This window comes from Macadamia integrifolia, chromosome 3, assembly GCF_013358625.1.
Source record: "Macadamia integrifolia cultivar HAES 741 chromosome 3, SCU_Mint_v3, whole genome shotgun sequence".
In the NCBI taxonomy this organism is placed as follows: domain Eukaryota; kingdom Viridiplantae; phylum Streptophyta; class Magnoliopsida; order Proteales; family Proteaceae; genus Macadamia; species Macadamia integrifolia.
This window is the reverse complement of record NC_056559.1, coordinates 23,929,340-23,948,436: the sequence shown is the minus strand read 5'-3', so window position 1 is coordinate 23,948,436 and position 19,097 is coordinate 23,929,340. Positions and strand designations below refer to the sequence as shown.

Sequence of the window (19,097 nt, the reverse complement as noted above, 5' to 3'; positions counted from 1 at the left end):
GGAGGAGAACCTGAAGCAGAACCTGGTGGTAGATGTTACCGCAGTACATTTGCAGGTTTCAGCTTACAACTGAAGGGGATTTCAAGGTTAGTCTTCTGTGGTTGGAGTCACCTGTGAAGATGCATGCATTCCAGACTGAGAATCTTAGGGTGATTAGAGAAGAGGTATGGGAGATTGATATCAGCCTATAGGGGTCTTCAGGTTTCATTAGAACAGTATCAAAGCACAATATGAAGGTAAGAAAAGTGAAGAAGAAGAGGACTAAGGGGGAAGAAGGGGGAGGGTTTAAGAAACTAAGCCTATAGGGGTCTGCAGGTTTTTTTTAGAACAGTATCAAAGCACAATATGAAGGTAAGAAAAGTGAAGAAGAAGAGGACTAAGGGGGAAGAAGGGGGAGGGTTTAAGAAACTAAGCCTATAGGGGTCTGCAGGTTTTTTTTAGAACAGTATCAAAGCACAATATGAATAGAAGAAAGAAGAATAAGAATACAGGAGCAGGAAGTAAGTTGAGAACAAGAAACACAATGGCCAGCAAGCCCTTGCTGTACCACAGCAACCCAGCCAAGTTCAATTCATTCCATTCTATCTTCTCCACCCGGTGGTTACATTGTATAAATAAGAAAGCAATCTAACTCAAATAAAGAGACCTACTTAAGTAGGATTCAATCTAAGAAACAAACGAATTAGGAAACCAACTCCTACATATTCTTCTCATATAAAATAAATATTACATATATTGTCGCCAATAAATCTCTACCAACCCTTATTGAACCAAAAAGTCGGGTTGGGTTGGTTTCTTCTTGGCTTAGGCTTCCACTGTGGGTTGTGCAAGTCCATCCACGTCAGTGCCACTGCAGAACTAAAGATCAACTTGCAGATTTTCTCACTAAATGAATTAAGTGTATGGAAGATAAGGGCTTGGTTGTCACTACATTTGATTATCTATGTGCATGGAAGATGTACAATGGACTGGACATAATCTCTTGATCACTTCTCTCATTGCCTTTTTCTATTTCAGCTTGCAGGTTCTTGTTTTCTTTTCCTTATGTCTCTGTAGCCAAATTACTTTATGTTCAACTTGCTTAGACACAAGTCTCTTCAGATCCTCAGTGGTTTGTTGACTATGTGCTAAACCTTGAAACCAAAGGTTCAAGTCTTGTATCGAAAAAAAAAAAAAACTTAGACACAAAACATAGCAACAAGTTGAGGACATTGACTTGTTTTGGTGAAGAATTAGACTAATACTGATTATTACAATCACTACTGCAAAACTGGAATGGAATCTAACTTCAATTTGAAGTTGCATGGCCTAATTTATGTAGACTCAATTACAGCAGCCAATTTTGCTGCTAATTAACAATGTGCTTCCTGCACATTGACTTCAACGTTGACATGTGATTCTAGAGACTTGTTATGGTTACCTACCAAGAAATGAAGAAAGGAAGGAGAAAGAAAAAGGTCTTTCCAACAAAAAAATAGTTAATTAAACTGGCTAAAACTGGTTAGCAATTCAGGATGGAGACTGGAGATCTCTCATAGAAGCAGCATGGCAGCACCATCCCTGGCTACAGTTCTTTTTTCTTTTGTTTCCAAATCATTTTTTTTTAACATTTCGGGTCTTGCAACAGCTTTGGCTCTTGGAAGAGAAATCCGGTAAAAAAACACCCCCCCTTTTTTTTTTTAATAAAAAATGTTTTCCTGACCTGACCGCTTGAGCTCTATGGAGTCTGTGACAGTCTGTCTTGGGTGAGGTCTGAGGTCAAGGTATTGTGTGGTTGGTGTAATAGGGCGATGCGAATTCCAACCCCGTCGTTAGCTAACTTAGCTTTCCCTTCTTTCAATCTATATCAGATCCTCCATTACTTGTTTGCCAATACCTTTTCGCTTTCCTTTAACTGGTACTTTTTCCCAATCCATGCCCAATGAGAGTAGTAGCAGGTCTGCCTGCTCCGTCCTCCTTTGATGAATGGATGCTTTTGGAGAGGTTGGGAAGGAGGGACTTTTCTAAAGATAGACTGTCTTGGCATTTTCATTAGTTGAATTAGGTCACATTGGATTGCCACTAAACATCCCTTCTTGTATTGCTTTAGGATTTATATGGAAGGAATTGTTGAAATCTGTATGCTATGACAAATAGAAATATTTTATTAACTTTCTCTGAGACAATATCTAATGTCAAAGTAATTTATTTGCAGGCTGCACCTCTTGCTTCTTTTAGGCTCGCTGTTTCTGTCATTCAACATTGCTCAGAGAAGCTTGGACCCTTGATTCAGCAATTTTTAACATCTTGTATTTTGGACAGAGATACCATGGGGAGTGAGCTTAAAGAATTTTACCATGAAATCATTTTTGAAATTTTCCAGTGTGCTCCTCAGATGGTTTTGCCTGTCATCCCAACCTTGACACAAGAACTACTAGTATGTCTCTCTCTCTCTCTCTCACACACACACACACACACACACACACACACACTGACACACGCACACGCACACGCATTCACTCACTCTGTCTTTTCTTTTGTTTTTCTTCCTAATTCGAAGTCATTGATTAATTACTTAACTTTGCTAACCTGTTCCCATTTACATTGTTTTTTTTGGAAAATGGGTTATGTGCGACCATTGATCTTTGTATAGCTGTATCTGTTTATTACAGTATCATCTACTAAACTTCCATTCTGTTGACAGACAGATCAGGTTGATGTTCGTATAAAAGCTGTTAATTTGGTAGGAAAATTTTTTGCACTGCCAGAACACCACGTCACACAAGAATCCCGCCGCCAACTCTTTCTAGAGTTTTTAAAAAGATTCTCTGACAAGTCTGCGGAAGTTAGAGTTAGTGCCCTACAATGTGCTAAAGCTTGCTACTTGGCGAATCCCTCTGGTGCAGAAGCACATGAAGTTCTTAGTAAGCTACTTGGCAACTTTTTTTTCCTTCTACATCTCACCTACTTAACCCTTTCGAGCCTGAAGCATAATTTGAAAACTGTTTTGAAATTGTCTTTTTCCCTCCCTAAAATATGAATACTGTGGCAAACCAGCTCAGTGGTTTAATGCGCTGGTTTTGTCACTAGTTTCTAAACTATGCTGTTTTCATTAGAGCCAGACCATCAAGGTGCCATGTTGTCAGATCTGGTTGCATTGGCTGGTTTTTTTGAGATTCTAAAACATATGGTCTGAAGAATGCTGCTCACAAGTTAGAAAATTTGTGCCTTGTGGCAGCTGCCCTAGAAGGGAGACTACTAGATTTTGATGATAAAGTAAGAACACAGGCTGTTTTTACTGTCTGTGATCTGGCCAGTTCAAATCCGAAATTTCTTCCATCTGAGCTAATACTGCGGGCTGCAGACCGACTTCGAGACAAGAAGGTAACTTTAATATTATAAACTTGTTACATTCCCTAGATTACTGTTGGACTTTTGATGTTGATTTAAGGTGTTTTCCGTTGTTCTAGGTACCTGTCAGAAAGGCTGCCATGCAGAAGTTGCTAGAACTTTATCGGAGTTACTGTATTAAGTGCTCTGAAGGCATCATAGCACGTAATGACCACCTTGAACAGATCCCATGTAGAATTTTAATGCTCTGCTATGATAAAGATTGTAAGGACTTCAGGTATGGATATGAACATCTTATGACTGGTCAAGCCTTCTGTAATTATGCAAGTATCAGAAGTGGCAATTTTCTTTGTACAATTTCTTCAGGCCCCAAAACATGGAGGTTGTGCTTGCAGAGGATCTGTTTCCACCTGCTCTTTCTGTTGAAGAGAGGACATCACACTGGATATCTTCATTCTCATTTTTTTCACCTCTTCATGTAAAGGCATTGAATTCAATTTTAACCCAGAAAAGAAGGTAACTGATACTGAACTGCGTCTAAACTAGTGTTGTCAATGCCTTTTCTTTTGAACTTTGTTCATTATGTTTGTTTTAAAATTTGGATGATTTTTTAATGCCTTCCAGATTGCAGACGGAGATGCTAGTTTATTTGTCTATCCGAAAAACAGAGAAGGTACTTCGCTTCATTTTCTCAATTGGTTGCAAAAAAAAAAGTTGAATGAAGGTGCATTTGTGATCTTGAATTACTATATGATTAAAAGTTTGTTTCTAGCCTATTGATCAAGGTCATGCACTCATTAATGATAGTTGGTAGACCATAGTTTTTAAGGCGGTAAGGCGACGGAGGCGTTTGAGGGTCTTTCGGAGTGCCTTAGCGATGAGGCGGGCATAAAGCGTCGCCTTATCGATTAAAGCATTCTTGTGTAATTTTTTTATAAAACCAATCTATTTGGCTCAAATCCTAGTTGAATCTTATTAGTCATATGTTAAATAAATATTAAAAATTCATATTTATACCAATATAAGATATTCATCAAGAAAACAAATCAATAAAGTGAATAAATAATAAACTAAGTTCATCAATCATCAATCATCAATCATTATAACATATTGACATATAATATTAATACATAATTATGAAACAAAATTATAAATATAAAGAAAAGAAGACATAAAAAATACAAGTATTTATTATACTTATCTCTATGATTCCAAAATCAGTGCCTAAGCCCTAAGGTCATCCACTATATTTCTACTCCTATCAAAGAAGAATGAAGCTCACCGCTGCCGGAGTAAAATGGTTGCCTGGATCAATGGTTCTTTCTTGTTCATTGATTCTTTCTCAAAGCCCTTTCTTAAAACCCTTGACAAAATCCAAACCCTGTTTGTGAATCGTGTTTTTGTTTTGTTTGTTTTGGTTATTTTTGGTGGAGTAAAGTTGATTCCATACATCTCAAGCGTTAACAAAACCATACACCTACCAATAAAAAATCTATATTTGGAATCTTCATCAACTAATTTTAAAATATGTTAAAAAAAAAAAAAAACCCTATAAGGCGCCACTTCATATAAGGCGGAGCACTGCCTCACCATCTCTAGACCGCATATAAGGCGGAGCACTGCCTCACCATCTCTAGACCGCATCAGCACCAACTCGCCTTATCAGCGCCTTAAAAACTATGCGGTAGACACCATTAGGAGAATAATGATCTTTTATTATTCCCCTAGAGTCAGTCCTGCACTTGGTGGGAGTCCTGCTTTCGCAGGGTCCCCGGATTTGTTGACTGTAATCTAAACTAGAGCATTTTTTGCATGTCTGGGCACCGTCAGATTCAAACCTCTTCTTTACACTGATAGTTCTATCTTTTCGCTATTAACCCAAGCAACAACACCTATCTGAGAGGCTCAATGATCACTCCATAGTCTTAAACCATTTCCATCACTCACTTGAAATTTGATGACCTATGAAAGGGTTTCAACGTGCTGCATGATTCCTTTCCAAAGACCCATACCATGGAAGGTTCTTACTGGAGACTTTTCCATTCATGTATCATCCCATAATATTAAGTTATGACTGACGCCAAAACTACTCTAGCTTTTAACCAATCCTCCATAACCATAGTTGTCAGGGTGCCAAGGCGAACCAAGGCAGCGGAGGCCTGCCTAAGCGACAAGGTGCCCGCCTGCCTTAAGGCGAACAAGACGACTGAGTGTTATTTTCTATTTTCCCTCTCTTTCAAACATTATTTAGTATGCTACATCTACCTTGTATCATAAAAAATCAACGTTAAGCCACATCAAGTCATCAAAAATCAACATTAAGCCACATCAAATCATCAAAAATCAACATTAAGTCAGAAAAAATCAATATTTAAAGAAATGCTCTTGTTCCAGTCAAATAGACTTCTTCCTCACTAGAAGGCTTGATAGATGGATGTGTAAGGATTGTAAGGTCATACCTGGGGAGAGTTTAACCTCTCAACATAGATTGTTGATCTTGGACATGTGCTTCCATTTATCGAAGAAGAAAACAAGGAACCAAGTGTGCCCTAAGGGTAGGTGGTGGAGATTGAAAGGAGAGTCAGTGGGGTTCTTTAAAGATAAGGTGGTGAAGCATGGAAAGTGGGATCGTGAAGGGGATGCCAACACGATGTGGAATGAAATGACAGATTGCATTAAGAAAATTGTTGAGGAGGTTCTAGGGGTGGCTAGGGGTACTAAGTTGGCCCCTAGAGAGACTTGGTGGTGGGATGTTGAGGTCCAGGCCGCCATCAAGACTAAGAAAGATAATTTTAAAATTTAGCAAAGGATTGGGGAAGTTGAAGATAAAGAGAGATATAAGGCCGCCAGGAACGAAGCAAGAAAGACTATAGGGAAAGCAAGGGTGAGAAAGTATGATGATTTCAACAATAATTTAAATACCAAGGAAGGGGAAAAGGCTATCTATAAGATTGCTAAAATTCGAGAAAGGAAGAGCAGGGATCTTGACCAGGTTCGATGTATTATGAATGATGATGGTAGAGTGCTTGCGAAGGATGAAGACCTAAAGAGGAGATGGAATGAGTCTTTTTGTAACATGCTTAATGGAGACAACACTAATAGGAGTGGTTTGAGTAGCTTGCTCCACAATAGGAATCATAGGTATGTACGCAAGATAGGAGTGATCGAGGTTAAAGAAGCCCTAAGGAAGATGAAAATAGGGCAGACACCAGGTCTGGATGAGGTCCCTATTGAATTGTGGAAGAGTTTGGGAGCACATGGAGTTGTTTGGTTAACCAAGCTGTTTAACAAGATTATGAACTCGAAAAAGATGCCTGATGAGTGGAGGAGAAGCATTATTGTCCCAATTTACAAAAATAAAGGCAATATCCAGAGCGGCAACAACTATAGAGGCATAAAACTTATGAGTCATAGTCATACGATGAAACTATAGGAGAAGGTAATAGAAGTTCGCTTAAGAAGAGAAGCTAATATCTCAGGGAACCAATTCGGTTTCATGCCTGGGAGATCCACTACGGAAGCGATCTACCTTCTTAGGAGGCTTATGGAAAAAGCCAGAACCTACAAGAGGGAACTCCATATGGTCTTCATCGACCTTGAAAAGGCCTATGACAGGGTTCCCAGAGATTTAATCTGGCAGGTTTTAGAGAAGAAAGAAGTGTCAAGTAAATACATGGATATAATTGAAGATATGTATGGAGATGTGGTGACTAGTGTGAGATCGGTGGGAGGCCAAGGTGTTGAGTTCCCAATTAATATCGGGTTATATCAAGGATCTTCTTTGAGCCCCTACCTATTTACACTTGTCATGGATGATTTAACCAGGAATATTCAAGGAGAGGTCCCGTGGTGTATGCTTTTTGCGGATGATATTGTTCTAGTTTGGTGAAACAGTGCTAGAGATTAATGATAAGTTGCAACTATGAAGATATACTTTGGAATCGAGAGGTCTCAAGATAAGTAGAACGAAGACGGAATATATGAGGTGTAACTTCAGTCGATCGAGGATTGTTAGTGAGGAAGTGAAAATTGAGGGGAGAAAGATCTCGCAAAGTGATTGCTTCAGATATCTGGGCTCTATGTTAAATAAAGAAAGTGAGATTGATGATGATGTTTCCCACAGGATTAAAGTAGGATGGATGAAATGGAGAGGGGCGTCTGGAGTGTTATGTGATCAATGCATTCCTCTAAAGCTCAAGGGAAAATTTTGTAGGACTACCATAAGGCCAGCTATGATGTATGGTTCAGAATGTTGGGTAGTCAAAAAGCGTAACATAGATAAGTTGAGTGTGGCCGAGATGAAGATGTTGAGATGGATGTGCGGAAAAACCCTGAGAGATAGAATAAGAAATGATCATGTTAGAACGGATTTGGGAATTGCCCCAATTCAGGCTAAGCTCAGAGAATGTCGATTACGATGGTTTGGGCATGTCCAAAGGAGGCCCTTGGATGTCCCAGTACGGAGGAGTAACCAGATGCAGATGTATGGAGCTAAAAGGGCTAGGGGCAGGCCAAAAATGATCATTGATGAGTTAGTTAGAAGAGACATGCAAAAGTTAAGTCTTCACCCGAGTATGGCATCTAACAGGGCTGCCCGAGGGACTAGGATCTGAGTTGCCGATGGTTCGTGAGTGGGATGCCCTAAATTTTTTTTTTTTTCATATACCTGCGGATCCATATAGCCGACCCCATTTAGTTGGGATAAGGCTAAGCTTTGTTGTTGTTGTTGTTGTTTGTTGTTGTGTTATTGCACACAACCAGCTTTCCAATAAGTCTAACATTACTTAAATCTGAGTTGTAATGACAATTGACAAAGTTATGTTTTGGTCAAACTTATTTTAAAGTGCGCGAATGCTTTTAAAATCGTCTGAATGAAAATAATTTTATGGACATTAAAACAAAAGATTATTTTACCAGACTTTTGGTTTTTAGCAATGTTTTACCATGATATGATTTATGAAATTTTTAAAATTGAGAAAAAACCCCAGCATTTGAAAATTGAAAATCACACCTATAACGAAAAATCCAGTTTTTTTTTTTTGCACTGGAGGGTTGACTTTTTATCCTTTTGGAATTTGATTTTTAAACTATTTTTCTTGGAGTCAAATAGGGGGGTATTTGCTTATTTATGAATATTATCTTAAGTAAATGAAATAGTTTAAAAATAAAATTCCAGAAGGAATTTCAAATAGGGGGTATTTGCTAATTGGCATAAGTAAGTGCTAACATATAAGGTGACATGCAGTGCAATAAGACGACTATGGCCTAGGCTCTAGGCAAACCGCTTGGACTCCAAGGTGCCGACTTGACAACTATGTCCATAACAAAAAATTGGCTGGGTTCATTATTATCGAATTTCTAAATCCAAGCCTGCCTAACCTCTTGGGATTACAAACCTGCTTCCATTCCAGCAAATGGAAGTACCTAAAAAAGGGATTTTATCATTATCTTGAGAGTGGACCTCGGTGCAACTGTAAGGTTGCTCCATTGCGACCTAGTGGTCGTATATTCGAGTTGGGAAACAGCCTCTCTGCGAGGCAGGGGTAAGGCTGTGTACATTATGGCACTCCCTAGACCCCGCAGTGGCGGGAGCCTTGTGCTTTGGGTATGCCTTTTTTTTTTTTTTTTTTTTTTAAATAATTATCTTAAATCTCTCTTCATATATAGTTCTTCTGTATCTGCCCCATCTGTTTTCCATGGAAGCTGGAATCACAAAGAAATGAATGTGACAAGTTGTGATGGAGTTTGTTCGGGAATTTGAAAGGATGGGAATAGAAGGATTTTGAAGCAGCAGAAGATGTTCTGACTTATGAGTTTTTTCCCAAATTTTGGCTATCATTGAGTAGGCTACCATGCGGGTGAACTCTGTTGGTGCATTGATCTTGTTTTGTTGATGATTGGGGCACTTAATTGGGGAAATCTGGAATCTTAATTTGCTTTATCACTCTTGCAGCAAATTTAGATTTTGCTTGATTTTTTATATTTCTATTTTGTTCTTGCAATATTTTTCATTCTGAAGGTAAAAATAGTCGCTTCCATTTTTTTTTTTTTGGGGGGGGGGGGTTGTGGAGCCGTGGAGGAGGAGAGGAAGATGGATAAAAAGATATGTACCATCCAATGGATGGATTCAAGTTCCTCTTCACTGTGACATATCTTTGAATTAATATAAAACCATTCTGACTCTCTCCTCTAATTTTCTTCTCTCCTTACATTTACACCTCACACACATGGCAAAACGGACCATGCTTTGCGATATGTGGGAAGTCCCATAAGGAATTGTCGACCAAGTTTTTGATGATGCTGTAAAAACTTCACTTATTGCATAGTTTTTTCATTTTCGAAAGGTATAATGAAATATTCATTAAAAAAAAAAGGAAAAAATTCCTTGTCCCTACAATGGAGAAACTGGTGCTCCTTGCCTCCCATTGTTTCTGGGTTCACCTTCTTACTGCATCAGGGCAGTTCACATAATTCTCACCTGGGTTGTGTATTCTATGATATCTTATTCCTGTGTGGGTTCCTTCGAGTGAGGGATTGCTCTTTTATTTATTTTTTTAAAATTTTAAGTTTCGTATGTGGGGGTTGGCTTATGAAAATGTGATCTATGCTCTTATGTCTCTTAGGATTTCAAATCTTGAAAACAATGTAATGGATGATGCAGGAGAATGTGTCAGAAGAGGTGGAGAAAAGAATGAAAACTTCATTTGTGAAAATGTCCACATCCTTTGCTGATCCTTCCAAAGCAGAGGAGTTCTTCCAAAAGTTGCACAAGATAAAAGATAATAGTATATTCAATGCATTGCACCAACTATTGGATGCAAGGGCTTATATAAATGCCAAGTCCACTAGAGTAAGTTGTTTTATTATTTACAATTAGTTACATGTTTTTTTTGGAGATGTTTTCATACTACGGGCAGTTTTGTTCTTTCAGGGAATTAGGGTTTCTGTATATGTAATGACTTTTGTTCAAGGGCATTTATGTCCTCTTTATTTTTGAATCAATTGAATAAATAGGAGACGCCGTGGTCTAATTGGCCTATTCACACAATCTCCCTTTCTCTCTCCCCCTCATGTCTCTTTCTTCTCTCTCTCTTGCGTCCCTCTTTCTCTTGCAGGTTTGAGAGTTCTGCTCTTTCATCAAGATCCATGGTTGGGGGTACATTCATTTGCACTTGTGAATTTTGTTGCAGAAAACATGAGGATATATTTTCTTGTTCTTAGGTGGTTTCTTGTATATGCTAGCAACTTCTATCAGATTTCTCTTGTATTTTTAGTTGGTAATGCGGCCCAACATTCTTTCTTTACATGTGTAGAGATGATGTATGTGTTCTCGACATCATTTGTTGAACAGGGTTGGTAATCAGCACAAGCTGCACTTGTATTTAACTTATTTTATTATTCAGATGGTAACATGTGAGTATGTTCCTAGTGCTTTAAAGATCAATAGCATTTGCTAAAGCCTCCAGGTGATGTAGCAGAGTCCTGGTTTATGGATTTTCTAAGGCTGAACTGCAAGGAAAGGTGATGGGGAATAGGATAGGGTTAGATAGGGTTCTAAGAAATAGATCAAAATAAGTAGGGAAGAATAAGAAATGGAAGAAAAAATCAGGGAAGAATACAAGAAATCGACAGAAAGAAGTAAGGCGATCAGAGAGATACCTTTCAAGCACATGTAACTATTGAAAGGCAGTCACTACTTTAGAAAACTCAACTTGATCAGAGAAGATACCTTTCAGCTTTGCCTATTGAAAGGCAGTCACAACTTGAGAAAACTCAAAATCAACTGATATGACCAGAGGGGTTGATAGAACTCTCAAAATCTAACTCCGACTATGATTAAACTCCCTAACCATTATAGAATTCAATTCACTATATGTTTTACCACTATTAGACAGAAAAGAACATAATTGGACTCCTAAACTGACGATAAAAACTAATTACTACAGAAATCCTACCATTACTAAGGCTGGCTAACCTCTTAGACTATTAAAGCCCTAATGTTACAAAGAAAAGACTTGGGCTAAACTTTTTTTTCTTTATAATTGAGCCCATTATAACCAAAAGCATTAAAAATAAAGGTCCATAAAAATTTGATACCAGAACACATTTTTTTATGTTTACTACCTAATGTTAAGAGTATACTCTCACTATTCAAAGAAGATGTATGTCTGAGACATACACTGCAAATGTTTTCAAGAATTCACCATTTGGATTTTATTTTTACATGCTGTCAATGAAAGAATCTCACCTTCAGGGTTCTCATATTTCAAAGTTTCTTGCATCATATAAGTTCAGCCTTGTACTAAGTCGTTTTGAGCATAACTGCCATTGATTTGACTGAAAAGCTTCTCTTGGATCTTGAGAATTGAGAAACTCCACTAATTAGACTTTAAAGTGCAATAATTACATTTTGGAAGGTCTGGCTAGCAGATCTGCTAAATGATGCATCGCCTTATTTTTATTTTTTTTTAAAATAATTAAAATTTTATTCGTGAGAAACGTATAATAGTAGTACTTTATTTCCCTTTTTATACATGATATATTTCACATATTATTTATCATTAGCATATCTTGCGTCTCTCCGTACGATGCGATACATCTCGTAAAATTATCCTTCCTATACAATACCCGATACTGATACTTTAAACCTTGCCACCAACTTATTCTTCATCCGACCAATCACATTTTCTGAGTTACACTGGACTATTTCTTTTGTCTATCCCCCACTTTAAAGCCTTCAATTATGATCCAGCAGTCTAATGACCCGTCTTAATACCTGATGAATCATGACTCCCTAGAGCATACCCATCAACGTTCAATTTTAGCCAGCCTTCCAGGGCAATATTGCAGTGGACTACCCTCTCAACTGTTTTTCTTGAAAACCCCTTCTCCTTACCTGTTAAATTTCTTGCTAGTCTTGGATTCCGAACCATATGATCCCTGATCACTTCATAATTCCTCAATTTTGCATCCTTGTTTCCCGCAACTCTGTAAATGGTCTGGAAATTCGTTTTCAAATAATTCACCACATCAATGGTATTACCAAAAGCTAACTAGGTTGCCATACACATTCATTTAGATAAATTTCTGTATATTATCCAATATTCTTCCCAGAAACTGGAGCAACATCTGTCCTGAACTTGATGAGACTCACCATAAGCTCTCTGGAATTTTGTATGCTTGGGTGGTATCCTGAAGTGTGAGACCTGGTTGTATTTATTTTAATTAGGCCATCTTCTCAGTGTCAAACTCATTGTTTCTTATTCTTCCATTGGGTGGCAAACATGGTATGTTTATTGCTCGTCACATGTTGAGATGGAGTGCTTCTTTGATGTAATGAACCATTCCTTTTTGGCCATAAACCAAAGTATTTATAAATATTCAAAGAGATGGAAATATCATGCTGAAAAAGGTGCAAACCAATGTTGGACAGAATTACTGAATAAACAGATTTTTTTTAGGGGGAAGGGAGGGGGGGGTGGATGGGTAACCTGATGCCTATGTTATTCTTATTTTTCCGTGACTGGTTTTTGGGGGCTTCTTCACCTGTAGAGGAAGCAGCACAAATATGGATACAGTAATCATTGTATATTTCAATAATGATTATGGTATTTTCATTGGAATATCTTCTTCACATATTTGGTTTATTTGTTATATTTTCCTGGACCTGAAATTTCAAAATTTTAAGTCTACTACATTTTTCCCCGAATTTATGGTTATCTTATGGGTTCTTATTGATTGTTCTTAGTTTCTAATATTATTGATCCTTTTTTTTTCAGGATAAGTTTCTCAACAAGATTGGAGAGAAGCATTTGCATTATGAATTTTTGAGAGTACTTTCTGGAAAATGCATGTTTAATATATTTAGCTCCGAGCATGTATGCTGTATTTTAGACCACCTTCTAAAAAAAGATATTGGAGATCAGCAATTTGAGGCTTCTTCTGTTAAAGTTCTTCTGGTAAGGAAAACTGCCACTTACGGTGCAGCCTGTAGATGCAGTTCATTAAAAATGGTGTACTGTAACTGATGGTTTTTCTCTACTAAAGATTGGGTGGTTTAGTGTTATGTGTGTGTTTGAGCTAACTTTTTTGTAGACTGGTTTATGGTGCATTGTGTGGACGCAGTTCATCAAAATTACAGTATATCAGATGATATCTTGAATTCCAACAAAAACTTCACATTTCCTTTCGAATGTGAAGCTTGATTCCCTCTTAAACTTTTTAAGGCACTTATGCCTCCCCAGAAATAGCATATGCAGCTAGTAGAGTAGAACACAGTAGAAATGTTGCCCTGCATTCATGTTAAATTATCAGACCCTATTGTATCGTATCGGCCGATAATGTGTCAGTATCAATAAAAACCGATACAATACAGTTTTAAAAAAAAGTGAACTTTTTTGTAGACTGGTTTATGGTGCATTGTGTGGACGCAGTTCATCAAAATTACAGTATATCAGATGATATCTTGAATTCCAACAAAAACTTCACATTTCCTTTCGAACGTGAAGCTTGATTCCCTCTTAAACTTTGTAAGGCACTTATGCCTCCCCAGAAATAGCATATGCAGCTAGGAGAGTAGAACACAGTAGAAATGTTACCCTGCATTCATGTTAAATTATCAGACCCTATTGTATCGTATCGGCCGATAATGTGTCGGTATCGATAAAAACCGATACAATACAGTTTTAAAAAAATGTGAAGTCTATCCTTCCGTATCGATAAGTATTGGCCGATACACACAGATACTTACCAATACGTATCCACAGAACCCATTTCACTTTATCTTCCTTTCATTTATTGGATTTGGGGTTTTTAATCACTTGTAGAAAATGATTCAAAATCTATAATCAAACTGATGTTTAGAGGATTGAAGCATAAAAAATCATCCATTGAAGCTAAAAATAGTGTAAGATAGGTAAGTTGAAAAAACTCAACTTTTTTTCTGCAAATCATTGTTCTTACTACTGTTTATTTGCTATGTTTGAGTAGATTTATTTTTAAAAAACTAAAACGTTGCATCAAATATGGATTATTGCATCAATTTATTCATAGATTTTGAAATTTCTTAAAAAGTCGAAAAGTGTTCAAGCTGGAAAAAATCATTTTCTTGCAAAAAACAATTGATATTGAGTTGGGAGATTTATATTCATATATTGTGTATCAGTATGTAAAATACCTCATCCTTTATAACACTTTCAATTGAATGCACTTGTCTTGTTATACTTTGTTCTCCACTTTCGTGTTTATATGTGATATGTGTTATATATTGCTTGTTTTTAGATTATTTATTTATTTATTATTTTATTTTTACTCCAAAAGTGTATTTCCATACGTATCTAGACCATTTCCATGCATATCTCTGATACGATATGTTTCTTAAAATCACCCTCCTATATGATATCAGATAACGATACTTTAATCCTTACCTGCAGCTCATCTCTCCTTAGTTGGCAACTAGACCTTTCTATAGCCGATCTTCATCACAATAATACCTCTATGGCCATTTGGATGTGGAACTTATTTTCTTTTCTTGGATGAATAAAAAAATTCATTACCAAAGGAAAGAAAAGAGGGGGGGGGGGGGGGGGATGCAAGCAAATAACTTGGCCCTTACTTAACAAAAGGGGAGCAAGGGCCAAGAGAGGGGAGGGGAAAAACCCCAAGAACCACAACAACACGCCCGCAAGAGGCCAAACAAGCAAAAGCCAAACTACGAGACTGAGATGGCTTCAAAAGGATCACATGGCCACCTTCACTAGAGCAATAAGCCGGGAAGAGAGTGAACCACAAAGAAACACGAATGGCCACGAAATCGACTATATGTTTTGGCAGATGACATTGTCACAAATAACCTTTCTAAGAGGCAAAATATTTTCAATGTTAGAAAGGGAATGGTCTCGGGGTGGGGGGAGCTCTTTGGGATAAGGCGGGGAACCTGTGTCACGCCAGTGGTAGACACGAAGCGAGGGTATAGTCACCAAAGCCAGCAAAAGGTGGGAGAGAGTAGGCTGAGGGCCTGGGACAGGTGGGGAGGGGTCCCCACTAAGAGAAGGGCCTGAATGGTTTACTTAGAACTTTAAATTACCCAATACTCAAGCCACCACATTCCTTCTGCAATGTGATCTGATCCTAGCTTTCTGATTGACTTCTCCTTTGCATCTACATGAAAGCATCAACTTGACCTGTAGATAAGGTTCAAGATTTCGGTTTCGAACCAAATTATACCCAATCAATGCATGTTTTGGCTGGCCATATTTTGGCAGGAATATTTAGGAAAACCCAAAGGGGCGCTTGGTCCAACGGTAAGGTACGAATGTTGCGACCTAGTGGTCAAGTGGTCGAAATAGCCTCTTGACATTTTCCGGTTAAGGCTGCGTAGTTCTCGGCCCCCCGGTGACCTAGCACATGCGGGAGTCTCGTGCATTGGGTATAAACCCAAATTAAGCATCTCTGAACATATTGGAACCTTTAGATTGTTAAAAAAAAAAAAAAAAAAAAAACACATCCATAATGGGAGTTTGGTTTTGTATCCTAGGCTGGTATTGTATGCCATACCTTGCTGTATACTTTTTAAAATATATAGCATTAGACCACACAAAATTCATTAAAAATAACAAAAATGTGCATTAGAAATGAATAAAAATCATTTAGTATTACACATTGTCTACATGTTAATAGTACAAGTGTTCAACCAAGATTAAAACGCCCCTAAGAAACCATTCCTCCAACTCCATGTCAGTACCACAGAGTTCTGGGAAGGCTCTTAACCTATGGGGAAAAAGGTTAGACCTCTAAGTTTAACTCTTGTACAAATTTTTCTCATATCCAACAAATTGTTGCTGTTGATGCGTCTAGCTGTCCCTAACACATAGTTATACAGTTATACCAAGAAATGTAGGTGGTTTGGCCAAAAAAAATACCAAATATGGGAATTTTTGGAATTTTTCCCTTCTAACAAAAAAATTCACTGGAAACTCACGAAGTCAGATTTTTTACCCTTGACTCCAAGGCTGAGGGGGCTTATACGCAAGGTAAAGCCAGCAGGCAACCAAGGTCTCCAAGGCATCTGTCTAGGCAATTAAGGCTACCAAGGCACCTGGACGGCCAGGCGACGCCTTGACCGATTTGATATCGACCCATTTCTATTGGAACAGTGCATTCATGTGCTTTGTCTAATATCTTTTCCACTGAAATCGAGTTGAAACTGAAATTTTGGTCGAATTCTGCATACTTAGTGAGTTCACCTGCATTCTGTTTCGACAAAACTAAAATTTTTCATGTAATCTCAGTCATTTCGACTGAAATTTGCCCATAGGTTTACCATTCTCAACGATTATTGAGGCAAGGATGGAGCGGCATATTATACATGAAATAGGGGTTCTAACTTCTAACTGAGAAGTTAGAAGCCTGACATAGCTTACAATATTGACTTGCTACTCCTTTATACAGCGTCTGTTTTGGCTGCTCACTTACATGTGAAAGAGTGACTTAGGTCCAGTAACTTGAGTTGGTGAAGTTACGCATAGCATAACATATATGATTATAACATGATAGTTCTTGATTATTAAGTGCTCAGTGAACCTTTGAGTAGCCTCAAGGGTTTTGAAGAAGTTCTTTTTGGGTTTTAATAAGTAGAGACTTCAAAGGGTTAACTGCTTCCAGAACTTGATCTGAGGTGTCTTAATTTTCATTACTAATGGCTGTATTGCTCATGTGGGTCACCGTATAGCACATGGAGACTTTTCCCATTTCCTTAAATTCTGAATCATTAGGAAAAAAAAAGGTTAAGCTATATCCTATTGAGCAATAATAACTGACTATTTTCTCTGGACTTGAAAAAGGATCAAAATGTTCTACCAAAAAAAAACGAAAAGGATCAAAATGGAACAGATATAGGTTAGTTTACTAGGAAAATATTAACTAGTTTACAATATTGTAAGTATTTCAAGGTAACAATAATATTATTTTTGTAGTTTATATATGTACATGTGTTTCAGTGTTCAAAGATTACTGAAGTATTTACAGATACTTTTTTTTTTTTTTTAACAGCTATATTAGTTTTCAGTGGGTTTGTTACAAGTTTTATGACTAATCATCATGCTGTTATGGAACCTGCATGTTAAATATTGGAAGTAGATATCCATATTTTAATAAGCCGCTTCTGAACAAGTACATTTGTCATCTGTGCTCTTACTTCGTCCTTGTTACCTGAAATAGACTATTATAAATGCTTTCCCATCCCTACTGAGAGGATCAGAAGAGCTGTTCCAGAGGTTGTTGGAAGAAGATGGCCCTTTCAATGAAAAACTGCTTCAGATCTTAGCAAAGGCTGGTCCTCATGTTTCTATCAGACTCAGGTGAGCCAGTTTCTATTTATTTATTAGAAATTCTTTAGCTTTGGCTACTGTGAACTGTGAACTGTGAGAGACAACAACCCCTTGCTGGGACTCTGAGGTCGACTGAAGGGATTCTGGTGTAGATCAGGTGGGAAATCTGATCATATCCCCTTCTTCTTCCCTACAATTACAAGTAAGTACATCCCCTATTAATCTAATTTGTTCTCTTATTTTCTGTGGGATTACTTAGGATTTCATAAATCTTTGGGAAGAATCTGAGATATTTTTATTTCAGTTTGGTTGCTGTTTGTGTGTGTATTGGGTGGAATGATGGGCAGCTAAGAAGCGGGAAATAGATAAACTAAGTGTTTGTGGAGATGAGGATTTTGAGATGGATGTGTGGCTAAGCTAGGAAGGACAAAGTAAGGAATGACCACATTAGAGCTGAATTGGGAGTAACTTGGATCCATGATATGCTACACGTGACTCGTTTGAGATGGCATGGCCATGTTCAATGGAGTCCTTCTGATGCTCCAGTTCGGAGGAGTGATATGATTCAGATTGAAAGAGAGAAAACAGTTAGGGGTAGACCTAAAATTAGACTAGGAGAGGTGGTGAGGAAAGACGTGTAGCATAGGCCTTCTACCACGCATGACTTCGAATAGAGCTGATTGGAAAGCAAAGATCTATGTAGCCGACCCCATTTAGTTGGGATAGTTGATGTAGATCCATATTATGGGCTAGGCTATCGTAGGAAGAAGCCCAGCCCAAAGGACCCTTATTGCCCCCCCACTTAAATAATCATTAAATAAGGGCCCAGTGGGCCCATCGATTTCTTTGGTTTATTAAGTGTTTTTAATTTCAATAAAGGCCCATTAGGCCCATTGGTTGTAAAGTCCCTTATGGACTATTAATTTAAGTAGTCCTACTTCATGTTGGAGTTAGAAGTCTTAGTCCTAGTTCTATTTTGAATTCCTAGTTGTAGTAGGAGTGTCTAGTCCTATTTGGAAACTAGCTCCTAGTCTTATTATGATTGTAATTCTGCCCTCTTTAAATAGAGGAGCCTATGTGCTGCTATTGCTCAGATTTGAATAAAGAAGAATTGCAATTATTTGCTTACAGCAGCTGGGATAGCTGTGGGTGAGAAGCCCAGGCTGAGATAGCCACCTCCTCTCCCACTTCCCTTGTTTCTTCTTGGTTTAATCACTTTGTTTCCTTTGCTATTTTCTGTTACTGTTATTACAAGTTCAGACCTGTTAAAGCATTCATGACAGAATTGGCCAGCTAAGAACTTCCTTGTACTGAAGTTAATCGATCCCCATTGCTGCCCCATTCTGTGACCTGCTTAGAAAGTCATCCAGCAGGACTGTTCCCCATCAGAGCACGGTTAAGGAATCAGCCCTATTCATGAGGAACTTCTCTTGTTTCTCT

General features: G+C 37.9%; 1 protein-coding gene across 7 annotated transcripts in view; it reads left to right on the top strand.

Moving 5' to 3' along the window:
• LOC122073829 (sister chromatid cohesion protein PDS5 homolog A) overlaps positions 1 to 19,097 on the top strand; it is an 87,974-nt gene that overhangs the window by 15,217 nt on the left and 53,660 nt on the right. For all 7 annotated transcript variants that reach the window (XR_006138881.1, XR_006138882.1, XM_042638485.1 and 4 more), the window contains exons 5-13: positions 2,195 to 2,416; positions 2,684 to 2,903; positions 3,218 to 3,363; positions 3,450 to 3,607; positions 3,697 to 3,846; positions 3,955 to 4,003; positions 9,992 to 10,180; positions 13,110 to 13,289; positions 17,548 to 17,687. Coding sequence is in view for 5 of the 7 variants with exons in the window: in XM_042638485.1 (XP_042494419.1) it covers positions 2,195 to 2,416; positions 2,684 to 2,903; positions 3,218 to 3,363; positions 3,450 to 3,607; positions 3,697 to 3,846; positions 3,955 to 4,003; positions 9,992 to 10,180; positions 13,110 to 13,289; positions 17,548 to 17,687 (1,454 nt within the window). In the remaining 2 variants the exon portion in view is untranslated. The remainder of the gene's footprint in view (positions 1 to 2,194; positions 2,417 to 2,683; positions 2,904 to 3,217; positions 3,364 to 3,449; positions 3,608 to 3,696; positions 3,847 to 3,954; positions 4,004 to 9,991; positions 10,181 to 13,109; positions 13,290 to 17,547; positions 17,688 to 19,097) is intronic.